At 34.6% G+C, this 24,467-nt stretch overlaps 1 protein-coding gene across 2 annotated transcripts in view; it reads left to right on the top strand.

Moving 5' to 3' along the window:
* MYOF (myoferlin) overlaps window positions 1-24,467 on the top strand; it is a 71,468-nt gene that overhangs the window by 33,079 nt on the left and 13,922 nt on the right. For both annotated transcript variants that reach the window (XM_074907461.1, XM_074907463.1), the window contains 21 exons: window positions 2,272-2,396; window positions 2,870-2,986; window positions 3,358-3,535; window positions 4,372-4,496; window positions 5,011-5,117; window positions 6,966-7,158; window positions 8,217-8,372; window positions 9,386-9,517; window positions 10,882-11,045; window positions 12,803-12,917; window positions 13,031-13,136; window positions 15,103-15,245; window positions 15,547-15,720; window positions 16,819-16,930; window positions 18,363-18,440; window positions 20,221-20,402; window positions 20,497-20,652; window positions 20,814-20,912; window positions 21,211-21,372; window positions 21,894-22,059; window positions 22,643-22,719. In XM_074907461.1, coding sequence (XP_074763562.1) covers window positions 2,272-2,396; window positions 2,870-2,986; window positions 3,358-3,535; window positions 4,372-4,496; window positions 5,011-5,117; window positions 6,966-7,158; window positions 8,217-8,372; window positions 9,386-9,517; window positions 10,882-11,045; window positions 12,803-12,917; window positions 13,031-13,136; window positions 15,103-15,245; window positions 15,547-15,720; window positions 16,819-16,930; window positions 18,363-18,440; window positions 20,221-20,402; window positions 20,497-20,652; window positions 20,814-20,912; window positions 21,211-21,372; window positions 21,894-22,059; window positions 22,643-22,719 — 2,867 coding nt within the window. The remainder of the gene's footprint in view (window positions 1-2,271; window positions 2,397-2,869; window positions 2,987-3,357; window positions 3,536-4,371; window positions 4,497-5,010; window positions 5,118-6,965; window positions 7,159-8,216; window positions 8,373-9,385; window positions 9,518-10,881; window positions 11,046-12,802; window positions 12,918-13,030; window positions 13,137-15,102; window positions 15,246-15,546; window positions 15,721-16,818; window positions 16,931-18,362; window positions 18,441-20,220; window positions 20,403-20,496; window positions 20,653-20,813; window positions 20,913-21,210; window positions 21,373-21,893; window positions 22,060-22,642; window positions 22,720-24,467) is intronic.

Consider the following 24,467-nt stretch of genomic DNA (forward strand, 5'->3'; position numbering starts at 1 on the left):
CAAGCTGTGTTTTAGAGTTGAGCATGCAGTTGCTTCGATTATAAAGTGCTTAGTCTAACAATGGCTTGCAATTTTTAACTTAGCTATGAGATTGCAACTATATTTGCAGCTGCAGAGCTCTGCAGAAGTAAATAACTGCCTAAATTAATTAGTGGCTATTTTGCTTTTGCTTAGCTAGCTATATAAATAAAGTCTGAAAAATTAAATTTGATTCTGTTACAACCTGGAGAGACAGCTTTTTACATAAGTGTCTAGGTTCGCATCCAGTTTTGAAAGACTTTGTGGTAAATATTTGTATAGTGAGAAATAAATACAACTGCACCAGTTGAAAGATAACAAACATTCATCTGCACAAATCCTTCATTTACTATTTTTCTTTCATAATAATGTAATATTAAGTTAAAGGCTGAAATCATTTTTCAGAATCACTTTGTTGTACATGATTGTCAGCCTTCTAAATGTAAACAAATACAAAAAAATACTCTTTATTCCAGGCTTGGAAGGGGGTTTTTTTTGTTTGTTTCATTTTATTTTTAAATGTATGTTCTGTTTAATTTATTAGCATCTGTAAGTAGTGAATGTGTTAATTCAACACAGATCTCTACCTTAAATCTAGTTATATCAAGATCTGGTGTGAGCAGTTTAGTGTTAGAATCTTTTAAAAGTTGAACCGCATTCCAACAAGAGTTTGAATTATTTTTCATTTAAATTTTGTTCTTTTCTGATTCGGATGTAACTGTGAAAGTAACCAAATGCCAAATAGAGAACTGCAAATCTTTATATTTTACAGATTTTATGTGACTTTGTGTTGACAGGAAATTACATCAGGATGTCACATTCATTTTTATTATCCATTAATGTCACTCAGTAGTCACAGTGGCGAAGTCGTACAAGGTGTAACCCTTTATTTTCATTTTATTATCTCAGCCATCCTTTCCTGTGATAAATGAGTCCTTTCTGCTGCAGATCACTCTAAGTGGTATCTGTTGCAAGGTTTAGAACCTGATTCTCCTCTTTTATTAATACCTGAGTCATTTGTTCAAAGACAAAAGATAGGATACAAGAAGGAAAAGAATATAGAATCTTTCCTGTTTGCTCAAAACTACGCAGTATTTTTCTGCATGTGTTGCTTACCTTGTTCTAATTCTCTTTGCACTACTCATCAATTTTATCAGTCAATAGCCTTGGCCTATGTTTGATTGCTACTGAAAGAACAATTAACTCCCTTAAGCCAATTTTAACTGGTCATAAGAAGAGCTTTTTAGAATCTCATTCATCTAATAAATTTGAAAGGCATGAATGCAAACACAAAAGACAACACTAGTAATACAATTAAGGCTTCCCTATATATTTTTTTTCTGCTGAAAACCAGAACACTGTTCAAAAATACAAAATTACGACAGTAAGCATTGGCAATGGAAATACTTTTTCAAGTTCTTAGATATCTTAAATATTTGAAAATAAACAATAGCTCTGGTATGCAGTTTCCTAGCTTAGCTATTAAAACTGACAAAAATATCTAAATCCTTATTAATTTTTTTTTTAGCTAGATTAAGACATTGAGAAATTTTCATTTGTTAGTCATGGAATATGAAGAGTATACAAATTAGAGTTTATTGTCATTGGAATTAACTGAGAATTGAGTTTGCAGGCAGTCTGTATGAATTATAGCTTACTGAAAACGGAGCTTGTGAGAAACAGTGCACTGCAGCACTTATGGTTAGAGTTTGCAGTGGTCTGTATTTTACGTTGAAGTATAACCACAGAAAAACTAAACCAAAAATTAGAACAGTAAGATTAACTATTCTAAACAGTAGGGTTTTTTATGCTCAGTGTGCATCTTTTTCATATCTGTTTAGCTAGAACAATATCGCATGTGTTTAAATGATTGCAAACATCGTTTTACTCAGTTTCATTTATTTCTAGAAAATGTTTTCTGTTAACATAGGAGTGTATTACTCTTTCACGTAAGTGAAAACCTGGTATTTGGATTGGGGCTGAAGTTCTGTTTATTCCGTGGGTTTTTTACTGCATGAATCAGTATCTACTAAGTATTGTATAATGAAGAAGGAGGTTAGGAACAAGTACAGTCACTGGCATAATTACTTTAAATTCATATAGTATACCCAGAGAATGAAGTATTCTTACTTTACTAATAACTAATATCTAACTAATATCTAACATTTGTTCCACTGGGTTTGATAGTAATGTTAACTTTTTCTGGCTCTGAACGATAATTAACAAAGATATAATGGTAATGTTTTCTGTTAGCAAACACTGGAGAAACTGAAGTTGGCTTTTTACCAACATTTGGGCCTTGTTACCTAAACCTGTATGGAAGTCCAAGAGAATACACTGGATTCCCAGACCCATATGATGAATTAAACTTTGGAAAGGTCAGTTTCTTTATTAATTGTTTTTAATAAAAGGATTAAACCCAATTGTTCTTGGTCAATTAATTAATTAATTTTAACGTGGGTTTTTTGTTTGCTTCACATTACACTTCCTTTAGTGTTTCTTTTTGAATAATATATTTATGATTAATAAGGAAGTATGATAGTATTTTGCATTCTTACCTGTTTTCAGTTTAAAGGTGTTTTTGAGCAGCAGTGGTTTTGATGTTCTTCACTATCTGCATCTCTGCATACATTTGTATTTCTTATTTCCTTGTTTTAATAAATACATATTTTTCGCTTCTAGCATTAATTAAAGCCAACTGCTTTATTTCATTTGTTCAAATATCTACAGCCATGCCTCTGCAGAAGTTTTGAGAACACTTCAGTGAAGCCAGAATCATGTACAACTAAAGAAAATATGCTACTTCTGGAGAAATATATAAAATTGGATTCAATGTGTGATTATGTTACAGGGAGAAGGAGTTGCTTATAGAGGGAGAATTCTGGTTGAGCTATCTACGATGCTTGAAAGCAAACCTGTTAATAAAAAGTTAGAGATGATTCCTAATGATGATTTGCTGGTTGTTCAGGTAAACCTTTGTTTTATCGTCAATGTTGGTAATGAAGATATGCCTTGGCTGTTTTTTTTCAGAGAATAATCTAACTTACTACAATTGAAAGTATTGAGTTGAATCTCAGAATTAAGAGAGGTGGTTGTTGATCATGTGGCTACAAAAATTTAATGTCCTCATAGCACGAAATGTTAACTTGAAACATTTTTATAATCTTGAATACTGTAATTTATTATACACAAATTATTTCTTTTTGGTTGCTTCCCAGAAAATAGTAAAAATATAAAAATTACTATTTCCATTAAGAAAGTGCTCTTGTTTTCTATAGTTGTGGATCCTGTTTTACAAATATTGAAATACAACTACAACTAAAAAAGTTCTTTTCATAGAAATACCAGAGCAGACGAAAGTTCTGCTTGGCTGCCGTGTTTCATTCTGCTACCATGCTGCAAGACACCGGTGAGCCTATCCAGTTTGAAGTTAGTATTGGTAACTATGGCAACAAGTTTGATACCACCTGTAAACCTTTGGCATCAACAACTCAGTACAGTTGTGCTGTTTTTGATGGTAAGAATGCTGCTGGTATGGGCATAAAATAATGTAAATTTCTCTTTTCAAGGAGCTATTTTATGACTTTGGAATGACAGGCCTAACTTCACTAAAAACTTATAGAAAACATGTCAGAAAAGAATATGTGGCTTTTCACAGCTTTTGAGATGAAGTTATATTTATGGAATACATGCTTCAAAGCCTACTGAGGTTATTACAGAAATTTTCACAAAATTCAATTAAATCTTTTGACCGTGTACTACTTGTGCACGGGAAAATTGGCAAGAAAACAATCACATTATTTTACAGGTATCTAAAAACTAGGGATTAAACAGAGAAAATACCTTTTGAACATTCTGATTTAGAATAAAATAAAAACTTGGTTTTAAACCAGGTGTCTGGCATCCAAGAAGAAAACAACCTAGCTAGACCACAGGGAAATATATTTTGGTTATAACTTTTTTTATTAACTTCAAACAATAGGAGTTCTTTTTTTTCTGTGTATTAAATGAAGTAATCAGGTTTACTATGGAAAATAATTATTTGAATTTTTTTTTCAGAGCTACACTGATATTAATGTGCTATCTACATTGATAAGTTATAGGAAATAATAAACATGTTAACAGATAATTTATTGAAAAAAATACATTAGGTTTTGAAACAATTTGAAGTAAAAGTTTACCACCCAACAGACACTACAGTGGCTGAAAAATACAAATCCTTTTACAAGTTTGGACTAGCTTGTATGTTCCTAATGAATTGTATAGTACATAAATGAAATAAATATAGCAACATGTGCAGTGTAGAGTATGTATTCCTGCCATGAATTCTAATGTACAAATGTTTCACAACAGGTAATTATTATTACTACTTGCCATGGGCAAACACAAAGCCAGTTGTAACGCTGACTTCCTTTTGGGAGGACATAAGTCATAGATTAGACCCTGTGAATGTAATCCTAAACATGGCTGAAAGACTGGTAAGACACTTAAGATCTTTCTTTTGCTAATACACTTTTCATTTTTGCTTTTATTCTTTTAGAGGTGTAATCAAAAAATTACATTTTGAGCAAATTATGGAACAGTTTTCTAACACTTTTCCCTCCTTTTTTCCTATTCAAAATTAAACGTAGCTCAGTGTAATAGCGGCACTGCTAATCATAGGTCTGTATTCTGGCAGTGCCCAACACACTCCCGCTTGAATCTGCAGGGAAATCCACAGGAAGGAAGAGTCCTTGGTGTTGGTTAGGGGCATGTGAAGTCTGTAGATCTGTTAATTTGCTTTGGAAGTTAAGTGTGATGTCATGTATTGTTAAATACAGTGAGAACATAGAAATAATCCTGTTAAATATTAACGAAGTTTGAACATCTGAATCTTTTTTGATTTGGGCTTTATACATACAAATAAGTAAGATTAAAGACTTGAAACTGATATTGACCATAAACCACAATGGAAATTTGTAAGTGCAAATCCTTTTCTTTTAAATTTCTCAGCAACAAAACTTATCCACCTTAAAATCAGAAATGCAGGCTAAAATTTCTGAAAACCGATTAGCTGAGATGTGGTTGAAGCTGATTGATGAACTTACAGAAGACATAAGGTAAAAGTACCTTTTTTATCTCTTACGTTATCATACTAGGGCTGCTCAGAATCTTTGTTATTGCCTTTAGTAAGTCAAAAAACAAATTCTAAGGACTATAAAACTGATTACCCCTTTGAACTGAGCTGAGAACTGGAATTCCAGAAGTCTCTGAAAGTAATAAAACAGCATGGATAGTTTTGTAATTCTGCTGGAAAACAGCACCTAGTTTTGTAACTCTCCTTTATCTTAGTCACTGACAGTAATAAAACAGCATCTCTTGAAAAAATCTAAGGTAGGACTGTTCTGAAAATATGTAGGTGATGAAACATCACAGGAAAAGGAAAGGGAAAATGAGAGAACAGTTATTATCCATTAGAGGAAATAACAGAACATGAAGTGAGAGAACAAATTCATCAGGCTGTAGAGCCAATATAAAAGCGAACAGAAGAAAAACAAACAGTGGAGGTCAGTATATACTAGCAAAAAATTCTATGATAGAAAGCTAATGTCAAAATATAAACTGGTATCTTCACAGAATACTTGTGATCTGGAAGAAAGCAGAGTGAGAGAATTGACATACTTTAGGAAAGCAAAATGTGAAGGGCAAACTATTGTCACATGGAGCCATCTAGTGAGTGTAAGAACTTCAGGTTTTATATCAATGTCAACCCATCCTCCTGACACACATCTGCACTGTTATTAATTCAGTCCATTATTTTATAAAATATCACTCAACAATTATGGATCAATAGCACCTAGATATATGAACCAGATGAGCTTTCTGTTGTTCATAGGATACAATTTTCTTTATATTTTTTTCCACAAACTCATGAAACTTGTGTCAAAGACATAATTCCCTGTGTTGAATTCATAAAACAATTTTCCTTGTCATGATGAAGTTCAAAAGAGTTAGGAGTCTGAGAGAGTTTTCAGTGAACTATTTAAACCTAATATGAGGTGACTTTCTGGAAGTTCTTATCTGGTATATTTGATTCATGTGTAAGTACTTGCACCCAGGTCAGGCAGCACTTGCATTCAGATTAGTAAAATTATAGTGGAAGGCACAGTAGTCACTATCAAAGTTTTGCAGGATCGAAGCCCTTAGAAATGCATGGCTTGTCATTAAAAATGTCAGAGAACTGAGTCAGTCTTTTCAAACTTGGCAGTCTGTTTGCAGGGGTTTTTTTAAAATATCATATTAAAGACCTCTTAATTAACTCTGTTAAAGGGGTATATTAATTGGTCTTTGAAAAGCTGCCTTTTCCTCAAACCTCCACCAACTCTAAAAAGCTTATTTTTCCTGGGCTCTACTGTATAGGATTTCTTGGTTCCATTGAATAGTTATTCTGCCCTCTGGTGACTCAGAAGTTCTGTGTCACGGATTTCTTTTAGGGTTCTTGGACGTTTTCTTGACAGAGTGTTAGATAACTCCATAGACACAAGCTGCACTTGTATATTGAGTTTCTGAGAAATTACAGTTTCCAGTGAAGGAAAGGAACATAATCTTGATGTGAAGACACTGATTTCATCTTTGAGATGTACATTCCGAGACAATAATTTCCTAATTTTAATATATAGGGAAATGGATTGCTTGATTTGGTTAGCAGCAATTACATTAAAACATACATCTCGAGCTATTCCACATTGGTGCTTCTTATGTAAGCACAGAATTTCCCTTGCTTACTGTAAACACTTTTTCATGTGAAAATTTCTGCAGAAATAGATGCTATAGCACTATTTTGGTGGTTTTCAGTCACAGGAAATAATGGCACTCAATCTGTTGCCACTATATGCATGTTTGCATTTAGTGTGTGGCTAAGTAAAATCCACTTAGGTTATTAACCATAATAAATATTCTCGTTTCAGTAAACCATTTCCCCTCATAGAAGGCAAATCTAACATTACAGTCCTCGACACTCAGATAGAAAAACTGCGCCTCAAGTCTCTCAAGCAGATTGGAGAAGCCGCAGCAAGGATGAGAAATGAAGCTACTGATGTGAAAGCCACTCTGACAGAAATTGAAGATTGGTTGGATAAATTACTGCAATTGAGTGAAGAGGTTAGTACTACACAATACCAGTGGTTCAGTTAGTTTAGAAATAGCTGTCTAACACAAACTGGTGTAATGTTCACTGCTGGTCAAGCAATATCCACTCTCCTTAGAATAGTAATTTTAGATGCTGCACAAGTAAACCTGTTCCCCTCTATAATTAGGATTTACTTAAATATAATGTTCTAGTATGTTAGCTGTCTTCACTGAGAACATGTGTTGGGAAATAACCACTCTGTGATGTATAGAATAGACTCTATTCTGTTTAAAGTGACAGTATTATGTCCTTTCATTTCTTCCAGAATTGCAAGTCACATTGCTGGTTCTGAGACTACAGGATATAGGTTGTACTTCTGCAGCTTGTTAGCCACAGTAATCAACTTCTAACAGAATTAAATCTGTTTGTTTCTGTGGTTTTTAAATTTTCAGCAACATCTTAAGTCTTCATCTTGGTTATCTTGTCATTAGTTTTCACAACATTGCAGAGATGTTCTATTTTTTCTTTGTCACTTCTGCTTTGAAAAGTTACCGATTTTTTTAAAAAAGAGCATCTAATTTGGCAGACTTGCAGCTAGCATACAAAGGTGTGCACGAAACTGCAAAAACATAGTAGGCCATTTCTGTCTTCTGCTAAAAGTCTTATGATGATCTACCCTTAACATGGAAGCATTACAAGCACTTAAATATATAGCAGGTCAATCCAAAGCATTAGCATTTAGGATCAGTCACTAGGGTCACCGTAAATTAATTGAGATACAAAACATTTCTAGAAAAATTTGCAAAATATATAGGAATTTTTTTTTTTAATAAAACTTACTTGCTTCCCAACAATCCCAATGGTATTTTAAATTATTATTTCAGAACTATATATTGCATTACTTGCAAAGAAAACAATTTCCTCTATTTATCATAAATTCATGTTAGTTATTGATTCTAAGTGTTAAATCTAAGTGTTAAATCCTTTGACATAAATCCTAATTTATGTTTCTCTTGTCGAAGCATTAGATTACTTTAACATACTGTTAATTACCACTCTTAACTTTCTTTTCCCCGGGAATAATCCACAGCCACAAAACAGTATGCCTGATGTAATCATATGGATGATCCGAGGGGAGAAAAGACTGGCTTATGCTCGTGTTCCTGCACACCAAGTGTTGTATTCCACAACGAGCCCCGAATCATCTGGTAAATATTGTGGAAAGACCCAAACAGTCTTCTTAAAGGTACTTTCCCTCCACTGCCCCCTTAAAAAATAGTTAACTCCCTAAACTGTGATGCCTTCTGACATGAGCATGGAACATGCAAACTGTGAACAATGAGGTGTGAAAACTCAGGACAGTCAAAAGCCAACTGCGTATAGCTTCAAAATATCACAGAAGTTGTAATGTAAAGTTCATCATAAGCCAGTTAGAAAAAGCATCAGCCCTTAACTCAGAGGCTTTTCAGAAAGAGCTCAGAGTTGTGATAGGACTTTTAAAGTGTTACTGGGGTTGGTGTTTTGGGGTTGAATGTGAATGGAGACTTTCAGGGGGGATTAGTCAGAGAAGTTCCAAAAACCTATTCAAAGTTTTGGATGGTTTCCTGCAAGTAATACAGAGTGTGTCTACACCCTGAAGTTCCCTAGCATGTCGCTCTGCATTGAGTCTTACTCTTGAATAGGAATTCCTTTATCCATTTAAGTTTATGTTGTCTTTAACTGGAATAAACTTAACCAGAAAAAAGGCAATCTGACTGTAGAACAATAGAATTTACAGAGTTTGTCAATGTACTAGTAGTTATACTGATTAATGCTTCAATGCAGACAAGCCTGTATCTTCATGTTTTTATGCAAGCCCCTTATCATGCATGTTAAGATGCATTGCTTCTATATTTAGTGAACCATTCTGACTAACCTCTGCATTTCCAGTCGCCTACAAGAAACACTAACATCAACACTGAAGTTTTAAGTTATTCTCATCATTAAAAACTCATTGCTTGATAAAATTTGGGTGAGAATATATAGGAACAGGAATGATACTGCTGTTACTGTGTTTGGTTTTTACATGCCCTGGGCAGGTACCATTTAAAGAATGTTCCTTCCTGAACTATTTATTACCGGCTTTTAAGGAAATGCAGTACAAGAAGCAATAAATAAATCATGTATTATTACTCATATCTCTATATTATTGTATATATTTAAAAAACTGCAATACCTGCATAAGCTAACAAAGTATAACTTTTTTTGTTCGTGTGCCAGTACCCACAGGACAAGACAAAAGATGTCAAAATGCCTGTGGAGTTGCGAATTAACATTTGGCTTGGGCTCAGTGCAGTTGAAAAGAAGTTTAATAGCTTTGCAGAAGGAATGTTCAGTGTTTTTGCAGAAATGGTAAGTGTCATTGTTTTCTTACTTTAAACTTGGACATGAGTGTTAGGAATTCAATGATATTGGAACTCTCGAATTTTATTTTTTTTTGCATGCGGGGCAGAAAGGGAGAATACTATTTATTATACTGAAACAAGTAGACCCGTTCAAGGCAATTAGTGATCAAGTCCATTCTGCTTACCAGATGAACTTCAACAGACCAGATTCTGAGCTGGTTAATCAGGTAAAAATCTGGTTAACTCCAGTGATTTCAAAAACATCTATTTTAGATTTTTATCAGTGTAGTTAAGATTGGGATCTAGACCATTATGTTTTGGCATGTGAATAGCCCTTTCATTTTAATTGCTTCTTCACTTCTACAAATGATACTTGGATACAAATGGGTTTGCTTAATAATGGTTCTTTTATAGCAGTAGAAAATTTACTGTTACAAGAAAAACTGGTCAAAGCCAGTAGATTTTGCTGACAAAAGGCTATAATATGATAACATTTCAATGGTAAGAGTTAACACATTTGAAATAAAAAAGCTTGAAATAGTCTCACTGCATATAATAGAGATTTTGAATGATAAGGGTAAGCGTCAGATGTCTTTTATATGCTCCATCACCTAATGGTGCATATAATCCAATATCAGTACAATAGCTAATGAAGACATTTTTACAGAAGCTTGTTTCACCATTGCATCTATGCTTAAATATTTAGTAGTGCTGTAGTAAGTCACTTATAATAGTTAATGGGTGTTCAGAGCTGTTTAAAAGGCTATTGAATATCTCATTTTTTGTTCTTGATACAGCAGTCCAACAATTTTACAGGAATAAGAGCAGAAGACTCAAGACTATCATAAACTACAAATAATCTCATTAGCATAAAGGGAAATATACTATATAAACTGGGCTGACATCAGAATCACACCCCTGGTACCTTCCATGATAAATTATAATTCAGTTTTACATGTTATGAAAGAAGCGATTACAAATAGAAGTAGATTTGAGATGCAAAACAATGAGACGATCATGCATTTAGGGAACAGAGGAAAGTTGTTTGAATGATGTAATCGTATTTTATTTAACAAAGCTTTAATTTGAAGGAAGTTTGACTGTAGTTGGAGAGAGACATTAAATTGAGAAGACGGTTTAGTTTAGCAGTGGAATCATTGTTTATCAGGCAGCACAGAAGAAAATGAAAGAAAGAAATTGATGATGACATTGCAGAGTAATGTGGGGAGTACTTAATTTCAGAGAAAGAAGACGTAGAAACATATTGTAGAATGTTTTGATTGTAACAGTTACATAAATACATCATTTTTTTTCCTCCTAAAAGCTTTTTATTATTTTTACTATACTGATTTTTATTTTCTTCTCAAACAGTATGAAAATCAGGCTCTTCTTTTTGGAAAGTGGGGTACCTCAGGACTTGTTGGTCGCCACAAATTTTCCGATGTCACAGGAAAAATGAAACTGAAAAGAGAGTATTTTCTGCCCCCAAGGGGCTGGGAGTGGGAAGGAGAATGGATGGTTGACCCCGAAAGAAGGTTAGATTTTTAATTTTTTATTTTATGCAGGCAAGAATAAAGTAATTTAATCTCAAAGTGGAGCGTAAAAGCTCCTCTCTGTTTTCTTGGCTGAGAAAGAGATTTTAAGCTGAACTTTCCAGGACAGCAAAAGCCAGCCAATAGTCAAAGCTAGTTAATAACACTAAAATTAACATTACCTTTTAAAAAAAGTGAAATAAAACATACAACAGAAAGAATGCATCCATTTTCTAGGAACCAGCTTATGGTTTAGAAGTCCCCATGTGATGATGGGTGTATTACGTGTATTTTCTGTGTCTCAGTGCCCAATCTTTAAAAAAGGCATAATAATAGTTTTCCTTTCCTAGAAAGCTACCCTGAGGATCACTTGTGTCTATGTGAGTTTCTCACATCCTGCTGTGATGGTTTCAGACAAGACCCTTACATAGCTAGATCTTCCATAGACAGAAACTTAACCCTAACATCCTGTGTAAATCTGCAGTTCATGTTGTATCAAAACCATTACAGCATTTGCATGGTCTTTCACATATAGTGGATGTTTTTTGTGGTTTTTTCACTAAATTTTGAGAAGTTCCATTGGCCTCATTAAACAACAATCACAGGTTATTTCTCAAACTGACTCAAGGCAGGGGTTGTTTTCAGAGCCTAAGGTTGTGCCACCATATGACAATTCCTCCCCTGGCAGACCAAATTCATAAGGTTTTAATCCTCCTCTGGCTCTAGAAGGCTCAGTCTTGCTTTGTCAGTGGTTTTCAGCTCCTGAGTTGTGTCAGTTCAGATATTTGTGTTGCCACACTTAAAACCAGACTACATAAATTATCTGTTTTGTAAACAAAAGTCAGCATGAGTAAGAGATTATTTTCCTTTTTCTTAAAAGAAAAGGTTCAGCCCATTTTAAATTCTCATGTTCTGATGGTAAAAAAGGTACAGGACTGTTGTTCTAGAAAAACTGGGAAAAATATGTGCTATTATTTCATCCATTTTAAAATCATACCAGTTTATAAGTCTGAATAGATGGATATATTTTCATATTCAATTAATAGTTTTACTTCAGTGAATAATCTGACATGATGAAAAGCAATAACAGACATGGAGACATTTTCTCAAATAATGGAAAAAAACCCTACTGTTAAAATGTGTGTTTATGCCTAACATCTGCTTTTATTGGAAAATAATCTGCATGGTTTTATTTGACCACCAGATGGCATTTTAGAACATACTTTAGTGCTTTCTGAATCCGTTAAGTGCAAGTGGAAACCAAGGCTATTTGTCTGATTTAATGTGCTCTTATTTCTTTTACTTGCAAGTTAGAAAAATATTAGCCAACTGATTGCTTGCCTTGTCAACTGCATAAAGGAGAACAAAATTAAAGTACATTGCCAAATTTTAGTGCATAGGTAGATACATAAAAATTAGACATGCATATAACTGTCATGTGCAGTCTGAATTTTCCTACATTTAAATAAGTTTTTTTATTTTCCAAGAGGAAGTGTTGAAAGCAGATCCTGAATAACACAGCAGTTAAAACACTCCTGATAGTCACTCATTCTTATGAGTAATGTTCCTCCTATTGCTTACTACTACTGGAGTTGCTTCAGTTTTAGGAAGACATTGTAAGGAAATGTAACTGTAAAAACTGTACTAATAAATAGAACTTCACAAAGATGGACAATCCAGAATTCCAGCACATGTGCACATGCTGTGCACTGTTTCTAGATGTCCTCTGGTTAAGTATTATACTTGCTTTGGACTTGCAGTTTGTTGACTGAAGCTGATGCTGGTCATACTGAGTTCACTGATGAAGTGTATGAAAATGAGAGTCGCTATCCTGGAGGGGAATGGAAAGCAGCTGAAGAGAGTTACACAGATGTGGTGAGACATATTTTTTCACTGGAAAAGTAAAGGTTTAAGAGAAGTTCTACGATTTGCTACACAGTGTATTTAATCTATTAATGCACAGAACTGTTGTTTTCCCTACATAAAAGAATGGACAAAAAGCTCCACCACCACGTGAGTTCACATGTCCTCTTGGATGGATGTGGGAAGATGATGCTTGGAAATCCGATTTAAATCGAGCAGTGGATGAGCATGGTAAGATTTACTGTTTATCTGTTGGTCTATACTGAAGGAGAACGCATGTCAAGATTGTAGCAATATCCTGGGAGTGATAGTGGTTGCACTGTGGAAAAATGTCAAGGAAATACTTGGATAACAGTTGCTTAATGAATCAGGTAAGGTGACATTGAGAAAGTGTTCACTGTCTGCATCTTTCTCTATTTCCACTTTAATCACTGTTCCATCAAACTCACTGTTCTCATTGAGCCTTTCTTGGATCAAAAGGGACTGGTATTTTGAACAGTATATGTAATAAATGCATTTATAGGTGCCTACTAGAGAGAAAATCACATAGTCTGAGAAGCTGTACATTGGTCTGAACTGCAGCAGCAGATGACAATTTTGAGCCAAAAGCTTTGCCAAATTAAAAAAAAATAAGGCTAATACAAACAACAATCTGCTAACATGAGAAGTTCCAGTTGGGAAAACTGTATGTATAAACAGTGTGCTTAGAAATTGAACCCATCCTTGTTTGAAGCAAGTTTCCAAAACATTTTTCCCAAGTCCAGTGTTAATGCAGTCCAGTGGTTAGGACTGGCCCTGTAAAATGTGGATGAGTAGCAGTAATTGCTTTTTTTTAGAGAAGTCAGGAGCTTAAGTTGAGACATGAAGCCTCTCTAATTGCACCACAAATATGTGGCAAAGCCAGGTTTGGATCTACCTGGTAATTTAACTGGGAGCCTTTAGCCAGAGCACAAGTCACCAAGCAATGCTAAGAGGTAAATCAGGAGGTCTGGGAACCAAAGGAATGTTTATGTTGGTCACACCCCACACAAGTGTGTGTGATAGCTTCCTACATTGCCAGAGTGCAATAACTGCACTGAATTTCTGTGAGAAGGGAGCCATACAAGACTGATCAGGATGAAATCTTAACAGTATGCAACTGATTATTAGGCAATTCTGAAACAAAAAAGACTTCAAAGTCTTTCTGTGAAGAATCTGATACTGCTAGACAGAGTTTGTCAGATTAGATGTACTACTAATCTGATCAGGTTAGAAAACCCTAAGCGCATAGGGCCACCATTTTTCCTGGAGTTGCTGGTCACTTACACTAAACTACACCGTTACCAACGTAGAAAGTTGTGATATAAACAACCTCATAAGACCATAATTTGGATGCTACAGCAGTAGGAAAAAGCAGTCAATCTCTCACAGCAAAGTATTTATAGGACATTGAATTGATGGTTCGAAAACAAAATGAATAATAAAAGCAAAAGGGAAGGTTGTAGAAGTTTCTGGAAAGCCCTGAATTTTGCAAAACTATCATGAATTTTAAGTTGTTATAAAACAGCTGAAAATTCTCGAATAGTTATTACTTTTAAATATAAGCAAAATAAATAGCTATTTAAGTAGAAAAAAAGATTTTATCTTAAAGAGTACTGATATCTGTCTCAGCTGGAATCTCTGGTAGGAGTCTGCAGTAATTTTTTAATAAGAGATCAATCTAAATAAAAGTCTGAGTCATAGATCCCTAAAAACTGAATTATAATATGTAGAGCCAAAATACAGTAACAGGTTTACCAGTTCTTAAAGTTTTATGACCAGAGTTCAAATAGTTGGTGTTCCTTTAAAAGCCAAGCTGCTGGAGTTGCAAGAGGACACAGGACGTTCCGCTCTTATTTAAAATTAAGGATGAGTTTTCCCTGCAGTGAAGTATGAAAAGCAATACACCTAACATTTGAAAAAACAAAAATGCAAAGAAAAGAACTTAAAATGTATATGTTTTAATGTTGAGCTTTTTGCTGTCTTATATAACCTAGCATCATCATAAAATGTCATCAGTTGCCCTCTAGCTATTGGCCATTTAGAATTTGCAATATCAAATAGTCTTGTGTGACTAAAGCTTGATCCTCTGAAGGTACACTAACTATTTCCCATGATTTTCTTCTTTGATTCTTGCTTGTGTTTCTGGAAATATATCAAATAATAAATTCTGTTTTAGGATGGGAATATGGAATTACTATTCCTCCAGACTCTAAACCAAAGTCATGGGTTGCTGCAGAGAAAATGTACCATACACATCGACGACGAAGACTGGTGCGGAAACGTAAGAGAGATCCTGCTCAAGTAGTAACAGCAGGAAGGGTAAGCAGAAGAGAGATGCAGTCAGAGACTTCACTGTGTAACAGTCTGAGTTTCTTTTTTTTTTTTTTTTTTAAATATGCATGAGATTACTGATTTCCTGAATAAAGAAAAAATTTAATACTGAACAAAAAATCTAGAATAACGTTGTATGTTTTCATTATATTCCTCTTCTTTGTCTTTTTGTAAATTGATATTTTCAGCTTTGGTTTATGAGGGGATTATAATGTGTGCCAGAGCAAGTGCCAATTTTTTTCATTACATTTGTACAATACCATGGATAACAAGGATTTATGTCTTCCAGGGAATGTCATCATATGAAGATCAAGAAGGATGGGAATATGCTTCCTTGATTGGCTGGAAATTTCACTGGAAACAACGTAGTTCTGATACTTTCCGTCGAAGACGATGGAGACGAAAAATGGCTCCCTCAGAGACACATGGTGCAGCAGCTATCTTTAAACTTGAAGGTGCTTTGGTAAGGGATGGAGTACCACAAAAGTATTTGAAAGGTCAATCTGTTAATTTACAGTAAATAAACAATTAAGTATACCAGCTATTTTAGTCCCTGAATTGTTAAACTGATATATATCTGAGGAACTAATACAGTTTATATTGTTTAAATTGTTTAACGTCTGAAAGGGACCACTGAAGTCAGAGTAGAGACTCTTTCATAACATGCTTATTACTTTATTTTTCAAATTATTTTTATTATTACATTATGTGAGGCCAAATTACTACACAAGCCTTCTGTAAGTGAGAAGATAGCTTAAGCTTTTCATGCACATAATTTAGATATATTAACATCAGCACAAGAAACAACAGACACTGAAATAGCTGCCGCTGATTAACGATTGCATGTACAAACAACCAAACACAAGGAAGGATAGCAAAGTGCTGGAGAAAACAGAATGTCATACATCAGAAATAGATCATCAGAACTTAATATTTCTCAAGTTTTCAGGTTAACACAGCTTCACAGATAAGCTCTAATGACCAAAATACAAACTGGAGCAAATAACGTGAGGCTACTTTGTTTTTCTGAAATAAGGAATCTGAGTCTGATGGTATAGCATTGACAAAAATTTGCACCTCTTAGTTTGTTTCTCTTTCAGGCATCAAATGTTGACCCATGATTCATTGTCAGCATTTTCTTCCTCCACTTAATTTGGTTCTACAGAGTTTAAAAATTTATGTTTCAATTTCTTTACTGACTATGCTTCCTGGGCTATTGCTAGGACAAAAACCTTAGAGCAATTCTCTGCAGTTCTCAGCACAGTACAGAAGACCTGCAACCTCTCCTTCAGTAAGAGTTAATGGGTAGCTAGTATATCTCCAGAAATAAGACATTCTGAAAAGTAAGATGAAATTACTGGATCTGATTTTTGCACAGCTTCAATGGCAACAAGAAATGACCTTTGGTCACGAGTAAACATCTTTTAGAACACATTTACTCAGGAAAGTAAATTTCTCCTTGTCCCGGAGGAGAGACTGAAACTTGTATATTCCCACACATAGTCTAGTTCTATCAGGGTAGTAAACATGCAGTAACTTTTTTTTCTATATATAACTTCAGGGAGCAGACACTAGTGTCGATGATGGAGAAGGGAAGAGTTCAGATAAAACCAAGGAATCAGCTACAAAGGTGTTTGGTGCCAATACACCGCTTGTTTCCTGCTACTTTGACAGTAGGTTCTTTAACAATTCCTTTCATATACATCATGCCTGTTTCTCCCTGGTCTCAAACAGAATTGTAATTCTTTGTGTTTTACATCTAGGTTTATATGCCTTCTGTTATAGTTACTATCCGATCCTTGACTGGGCCCTGTTTAGGCTACTAAAAGACAAATTACAGTTAGTCATTTTGATATTTCAGTCCACTGTCATGCAGACATTTTAAAACCTGTATGAGACAGGAATTCTAAAGCTAACTATTGCAGCACTGTCTTAAATGATGCATTTTTAGCATTAGGGTCCCTTCATAACAATGTAGGGAGCTAAGCCAGCAGAGAAGATGTATGTACAGTTAATTTTTTGCTGGTTTAGCTCACTTAACCAGCTCAATGCAGGGTCAAACAAATTCCTGACCCAGAAGAAGCAGGAAGACCATGTAGTTGAGTTGGCAAAGTGAACAAAACTGTAACTTTGCCAACCTGGATTTGCTTTAAATGCCTTGGAATCACTGTAATGAGATTCACAAAAGCAGGGACACTGAGATGGGAGCCACCAGTGTTAGTTAATAGGAGTAGAGGCCAATCCCATCCATTCCTGAGACTCAATATCCTTTTTGAGGATTTCTGACTGGAACACTTTATTTGGACTCAGTAGCACTTGATCTCTCTGCTTGGAATGGGTGCCTAAATCTTAAATCTTGTCTTTCAGAAGCTGAGGAAGATTATTGTGGTTTCTTTTAAATAATGACCACTGTAGTAGGAAAATGGCACCTTTTCCTGCCAGAGTTCAGAGGTTTCAGCTCACTGAAGCTATGAATGGCTCAGATTTTTCCAAGGGATAAAAGTGTCAGAGCTGATATCTTTTAAAGAAAAGCTGTAGTAATTGAGCCACATGCTGTCCTGGGTTTGGGCTGCTTTTACATCTTCCTTTAAGCTATTCCACCTTGCCTGTAGTGATTTTTTTTTTATATATATATTTTAGCCAAAAGAGACAGAGTTACAATTGGAATAATCTTCTAGAGCTAATAGCTAAAAATGTCAAACTCCCAGGTCCCTGGAATTGCTGTAGTGAATACTTAAATTAAGCACAGGAATGCCCAGTTCTTGATTCTTTTCAGAGGAACTAGATTATCGCACCATTTCAAACAGGAATTTTTTAATAGAGGGATTTTTAGATTATCATATAGTGAAAAAAGCCCAAACAGTGTTAGCTCTTTTTTTTTTTTTTTTTTTAAATTTCTGCTTTAAGTTGTGTTGGAACAAATGTTCTCAGGTGCTAGCTCGTTGCTAGTAGTACACTTGTCACCAGAAAATAAAAGCAGAAATGTTACTATAGTGCTTGTTCTTGAGTTAAAATTTGTAAGGAATTTTTATAAACTCGAAGTATCTTCATTACAGAAAAGAAGCCTGTACAATGCAGTTGACTTTTTTTTTTTTTTTGATACAGGAGTATATACTTACCACCTTCGCTGTTATGTCTACCAGGCAAGAAACCTCATGGCTTTAGACAAAGACAGCTTTTCAGGTATGGAAAAATCCTGCTAATGGTGCAGAAAACCTACTTCTGCAATGAAATAGTAACTTGATTTAGCTATAGAATATCTTAAAACCTTAAGGTCTGTGCATAGCTCCCAGCTACTGAAACTACACCATAAAGTCTCATCTTCATTACATATGATCCAGATCTGGTTAATACTGCCCCAGAAGCTGTCAAAATGGAAGTGCTTTAAATGTGCAACACCTGCTGCTGCCAGTGAATTCTCAGTGAGGGAGTGAGAATTCAAATAAAGTCTGAATTTCCCATGACCAATCCCTTCCCTATGCCTTAGCTTCTCCTTCTAACCAAAGCCTACATACAGTTCCTAAACTGTCCTGCAGAAAGCTTGCACAAAAGCAAGGATGAAGTTGGATGGCTGTTATGTCACCAGCTGCCTCTCAGTGTTCAGTATTTTGTATTAATTCATGACTGAGATGAACTTGTAGAAAACTACACTGTGCCTTACTAATAAGCATGGCTTTTGTTTGTTTATACAAGTGTACCTGTTACCCTGTTATTTCCAGCTCTTACATATTCCAACAGTGTTGTATCCATTTGGCATCTTTGTAGTCAGGCTAATTCAATACTTTGGTTCTCAAGTATTTCATTTACGCTAATTAGAACTAAAATTCCACCAAGAAGTCAAAGAGCAAATTGAAATTAGATTCGGTAGGAATATGACTACACTTCCTTTAAATAAGTTCAACCAAAGATAAGGATAAAATGAGCAGCTTAGAATTTTCTTTTCCGTCAACCTCCATTTGCATCCTTTTCTCCTTGTTTTAATTAATAATTAAGTGTAATGCACTTGTTAATTTGTTACAGAAGATATAGAGCTATAGATATTTTAGTGCTGTTTTCTGAAATGAGGAGGGGTTTGTATAGCTGCCTGTGTGTATTTGGTCTTCAATATGCAGCACTTAAAAGCAGGAAGAAGAAACAATGATAAATGCCTCTAATTTGCATATGTAGAATTCAAGATAGGGACCTCAGATGCAGTCACACATAAACTAGCAGATCTACATTTTATTTTCCTCTAAAAACTAGTCTGGATAGACAAATTTTGTAAAACTGATCAGGTACCTAGTCAGAAGCTGTTGAACTGACCTGAAGATAATCTTTAAAATAGCCTCTAGTCCTTAGTAATTGCAATTTGTAGTGGAAATGTTAATGACCATCATCAGATACCTTCTACAGAGCTCTTTATGATTTAAAGACCTGCCAAACACTGGACCTAGACCACTTTAATCATTCATCTGTTACACAAGAAGAGGTTGCTATAAATAAGCATGTTTGAAACCAAAGCTTGATCCGAGCAATATAGCCTGGGAGAATTTGTTGTCTGGCAACTAGTCAGAACTAGAATTATTTCTTTGTATTATTTATGAGACTGTACAGTTATATATCAATGGAGACAATGAAGAAAAAGCTTCTACAAACAATATTTAAGACTAATATTTAAACTGGTATAGCCAGTGTTTCATTTTAATTTTCAGGTTCTTTTTCTGATTTGCAAGATGTTTTATAATTTTCATTTGTTACTCTGTTAATCAAGACTTGTATAAAGGAAGCTATGGAATTTGCTCTATTAAATGTAAATTATGTGTATGTGTGGGCTTATGTTTTGTATAGAAAGGCTTATAGAACTGGTAATGACAGAAGAAAAATAACATACTATATTTGATAAAAATTGTGCTTGTGTACCTTATGGCTTGATGGGGTTTTGTTTGCCTGTAACTATGCTTTTAATCTTTGTATGATATTTCAGATCCGTATGCTCATGTTTCTTTCCTCCATCAAAGCAAAACAACTGAAATAATTCATTCAACATTAAATCCTACATGGGACCAAACTCTCATATTTAATGAAATTGAGATCTACGGGGACCCACAAACAGTAGCCCAAAACCCACCTAATGTTGTTATTGAACTTTTTGACAGTGACCAAGTGGTAGGTGAATGCTTTTTACCCTGATTGCTTTTTTCATTTACTTATATTAATTGAGAATAACATTAATGGCTACAATTGTTATTTTGGGTTGCAGGGTAAAGATGAATTCCTTGGAAGAAGTGTGTGTTCCCCCATGGTCAAGTTAATTCCAGAGGACATCACACCAAAACTGCTCTGGTATCCTGTAACAAATAATGGCAAAGCTAGTGGAGACATTCTTTTTGCTGCAGAACTTATTTTGAGGGACAAGGTATTTATTTCTTATATATATGTTTTTGTGTGTATATATAATATGATACATTATATATCCTTTCACAGTGAGTCATAATGTAAAGAACTGTCTTAATATTTCCAAGGTATTTCATTTAAGGAAGATGACAGAAACTAAAACTCATGTTTGTATCTTAATAGGGTGGTGCCAACCTTCCAATTCTTCCATCACAGAGAGCACCAAAGCTTTACATGGTACCTCAAGGAATCAGACCAGTAGTTCAACTCACTGCTGTTGAGGTGTGGCTTATTCTTAAACTAACTGAAGTACAGTCATCTCATCCTCTAGATAACATGTTTGTGTATTTGCTTAAAGAAAAAAAAAAAAATTCATAGTGAGAAATATAGGGGATTTTTTTTAAGTGTTACTGAGTTTCATTTTTTCCATTACCTTTTCTAGAACAATAACCTTGAAACATTTTGCCAGTCACATTTTATTATTGAAAGGACTTTGTCTCTTCTTTCCTACTTTTTGAGTATCATATTAAGCATATTGATATCTCTCCCACTTTTGCTTATATTGGATTCTATTTTACAGATTCTAGCTTGGGGGTTGCGGAACATGAAAAACTACCAACTGGCACCTGTTATGTCTCCGAGTCTCATTGTGGAATGTGGGGGTGAAATGGTAGAATCTGTGGTGATCAAAAACTTCAAAAAGACACCAAATTTTCCATCTTCCGTTCTCTTCATGAAAGTTGTACGTTGCAAAAAAGCCTGTATACCAGCTATCTATAGCAAAATCAGTTATCCCATACTTTTAAATGTCAAGGATTTGTTATGCAAGAACGAACAGAAAAATTTGCACATCCTTTTTTGACTTAACATAAGCATTTTACTAAAAATTCTAGTAAAGATCATGAAAAAATGTCTGTACAGTCACTGATAAATTATATAATTTTATATGCACAGTCCAGTGCAGTACATATATATTTATTTGAAAAGGCATCAATTTACCTGTAGATGTGTGGCTACTTTCCTACTGCTAGGATGGAAACTGTGCAGGAGTCAAGAAAATTCAAGATTTGAGGCAATTAAAACTATTCTTACTGACTTTTATTGAACAATAATATAAGGTTAGATTTTCACTCACCATACAGCTATAGAACACAGTAGCTCAATATTAAATAAATGAAGTAACAGCTCTCATTTAGGGGGGAAATCTTTGTTCTTAATTTTTGTTGTTTACATTATAAACAAACTCTACCCTCTCATTTTTAGCTTTTGCCAAAAGAGGAGTTATACAGTCCATCTCTTGTTATTAAAGTAATAGACCACAGACCATTTGGACGGAAGCCCATCGTGGGACAGTGTACTATTGATTTACTGGAAAGCTTTCGCTGTGACCCCTACACTACTAAAGAAGACATTGCACCACAACTGAAAGGTAGACAGCTGGAAAATTAAAAGTTCTGCTTTCTTACAAGATGCTAGAATAACCTATCTAAAAGTACAGTTTACTCTGAATACTGTCGTGATGAATAGTCATCTCATATTGTGTACTTACTTGGAGATAACACTATCTGAAAGAAAAAAAAATCTAACTCAGAGTATTAATTAGTGCAGTATTCTATGGAGCAAATGCAAAGGCAAGTCCACTCCCAGACTTGTGCTGGTTCCCTGAAGTTCCTCTTTAGTAATCAACTAGGAATTTAACTATCTAAGTATCAAAGTAATGATACAGTTCCAGCAAGAATGCTCTGAACACAATGCTGACATTTTTCTTCCATATTTTTTCCAAGTTCTACTCTTTTTTAAATTCTATATATTTGAGAAATGTTTGCATATCCTGCACAAAAATAGTGTATTTTTAGCAAAAAATTGAAAATTATAGCTTTCTTCAGAGGATCAAACATACAACCGATGCATTATTTTACATCTGTAACTATTTGGTTTTCAAATCTGATGAAAATGTTCAGTAAGATATTTTTCTTACACCATATTGCCTTAGTAAAATCTCTGGCTTACAGTTGGTCAACTCTCTGCTGCACCTCGTCTGGATACAGTAATTGAAATGGAAGACACACAGCCACTGTTAGCAGCTCAGGTAAACTTTGAAATTTGATGATTGACTTTCTTCTTCAGATCTGTGATTTCTGAGAAGCTAGCTAGACAGCAAAATTGTCAGAAACATATGCAACTTTCTGGAAAGCCAGATGGAACAAAGATACTTTATGACGGGAAAGCAAAGGAAGTATGTTAATAATTTTAACCTCTGTTTTCATATAGTAAACATCAAACTACAGCTTTTTGTGCATGGTGAAGTTCACCCAGTAGTTTAAGAATGAACTCACTTGTTCAACAGCTACTGAAAGTACATGATAGGATGTTACGTAGTGGTCCACTGGTGATGGTTAGAGCAACCTGATCTTGCACAGGCTGAGCGGTTCTAAATAAAGGAGCTAGTAGGTGTATGTTTTGTTGGGTACAGAATCAAAGCCATGCTAACGCAGACCTTCAGCTATTCATTTTATCACAGTTGTGGCTTTGCCTCTTTTACCACAAAGCCATTTTTTCTGTACTAACCCTTCTTTTCTGTCTCTGTTGTGCCTCATGAATCTCTCTACTGCTCTCATTCTTTCAGGACCACCACAATACAATTTTACTTTCCAGGTAAAAAATAATTCAGCTTGCAGAATTTTACCCTTGAGTTGAAACATGAGTGAAGACAAATTCCAGACAGTATTACATTTTCAAGGAAAAAATTTTCATTTATTTTAGGACTGTAAAATGTTCCCATTACCTAGGTGTTCTCACAAATTTCTAATAGCCTGTTATTTTAAAGCAAGCACAAAAGTTACACCCTTTAGTATAGTAATTTTGTAAACTCTTAATACACAATCTTGATTTTTCAAAAATACAGAATCTTTTGTTACAGAGGTCCCAAAATAAATACTACTGTATTTAAACTTTTGAACCCTCACTGCTATTTGAGTATGTTATTGATTGCATTGTTCTTCCTTAATTTCTTCTTCTATATCTTAATGTCAAGATACTCAGACCTCGTATCTTGTAGACCATGTTCTTGTATGTACTTTCATCATACATGCAAATTATCCTTAATATTTAATTTAGAACTGTCTCTAACTTTTATCTGAATTAGGCCTTCTGTTCTAATATAAATGCTTTATAGCTGATACACAGAATTTTTATTTCCTTTAAAAATTTTAAGGAAAGAGATTAAAAAAATAAAGAAAACTTAACACTTTGAACTCACCAACAAAATTGATTAAATTTGTGTAGCTTATTTCAACTATAAGAGGGAAAATTTTAAATGCTACATAAAGTGAAACACATGCTACATAAAGTGAAACACAGTTTCTTTTAGAGTTTGAAATCACCTGAGCCAAATATATTAGAACACTGGATACAGTGATAGTATCCATATGAGAGAGGAAGGAATATTCAAAACAATTCAAATTGCATTAAGTACAAATGTGGAAAGTGTAAGTGATATGCAGAAAAAAACCCAAGGACACAAAATGCAAAAATTTCATCAATTACATTCCAATTTCCAGTGTTTAAGCAGTATGTCAACAGCACTCAGCAAAATGGCTTCTCCAACAACAGTGCATGTATGTATGTACCGAGCTAATGCATGGAGATGACTGGTACGGGGTCGGATGGGGGAAGAATATTAATGTGATGTGGTCGTGAGCCTGTACTTCTCTTGGCAATCATGCGGTAGAGAGATTTTGGAGGAGATGGTGCTCATAAGTCTAGTGTGATAAGTTACAAATATTAAGGTATCCTTCTTCCTAAAGTCTTACTATGTATATACAATACGTATGAACT

The sequence above is a fragment of the Athene noctua genome, chromosome 5 (genome assembly GCF_965140245.1).
Source record: "Athene noctua chromosome 5, bAthNoc1.hap1.1, whole genome shotgun sequence".
Classification (NCBI taxonomy): Eukaryota; Metazoa; Chordata; class Aves; order Strigiformes; family Strigidae; genus Athene; species Athene noctua.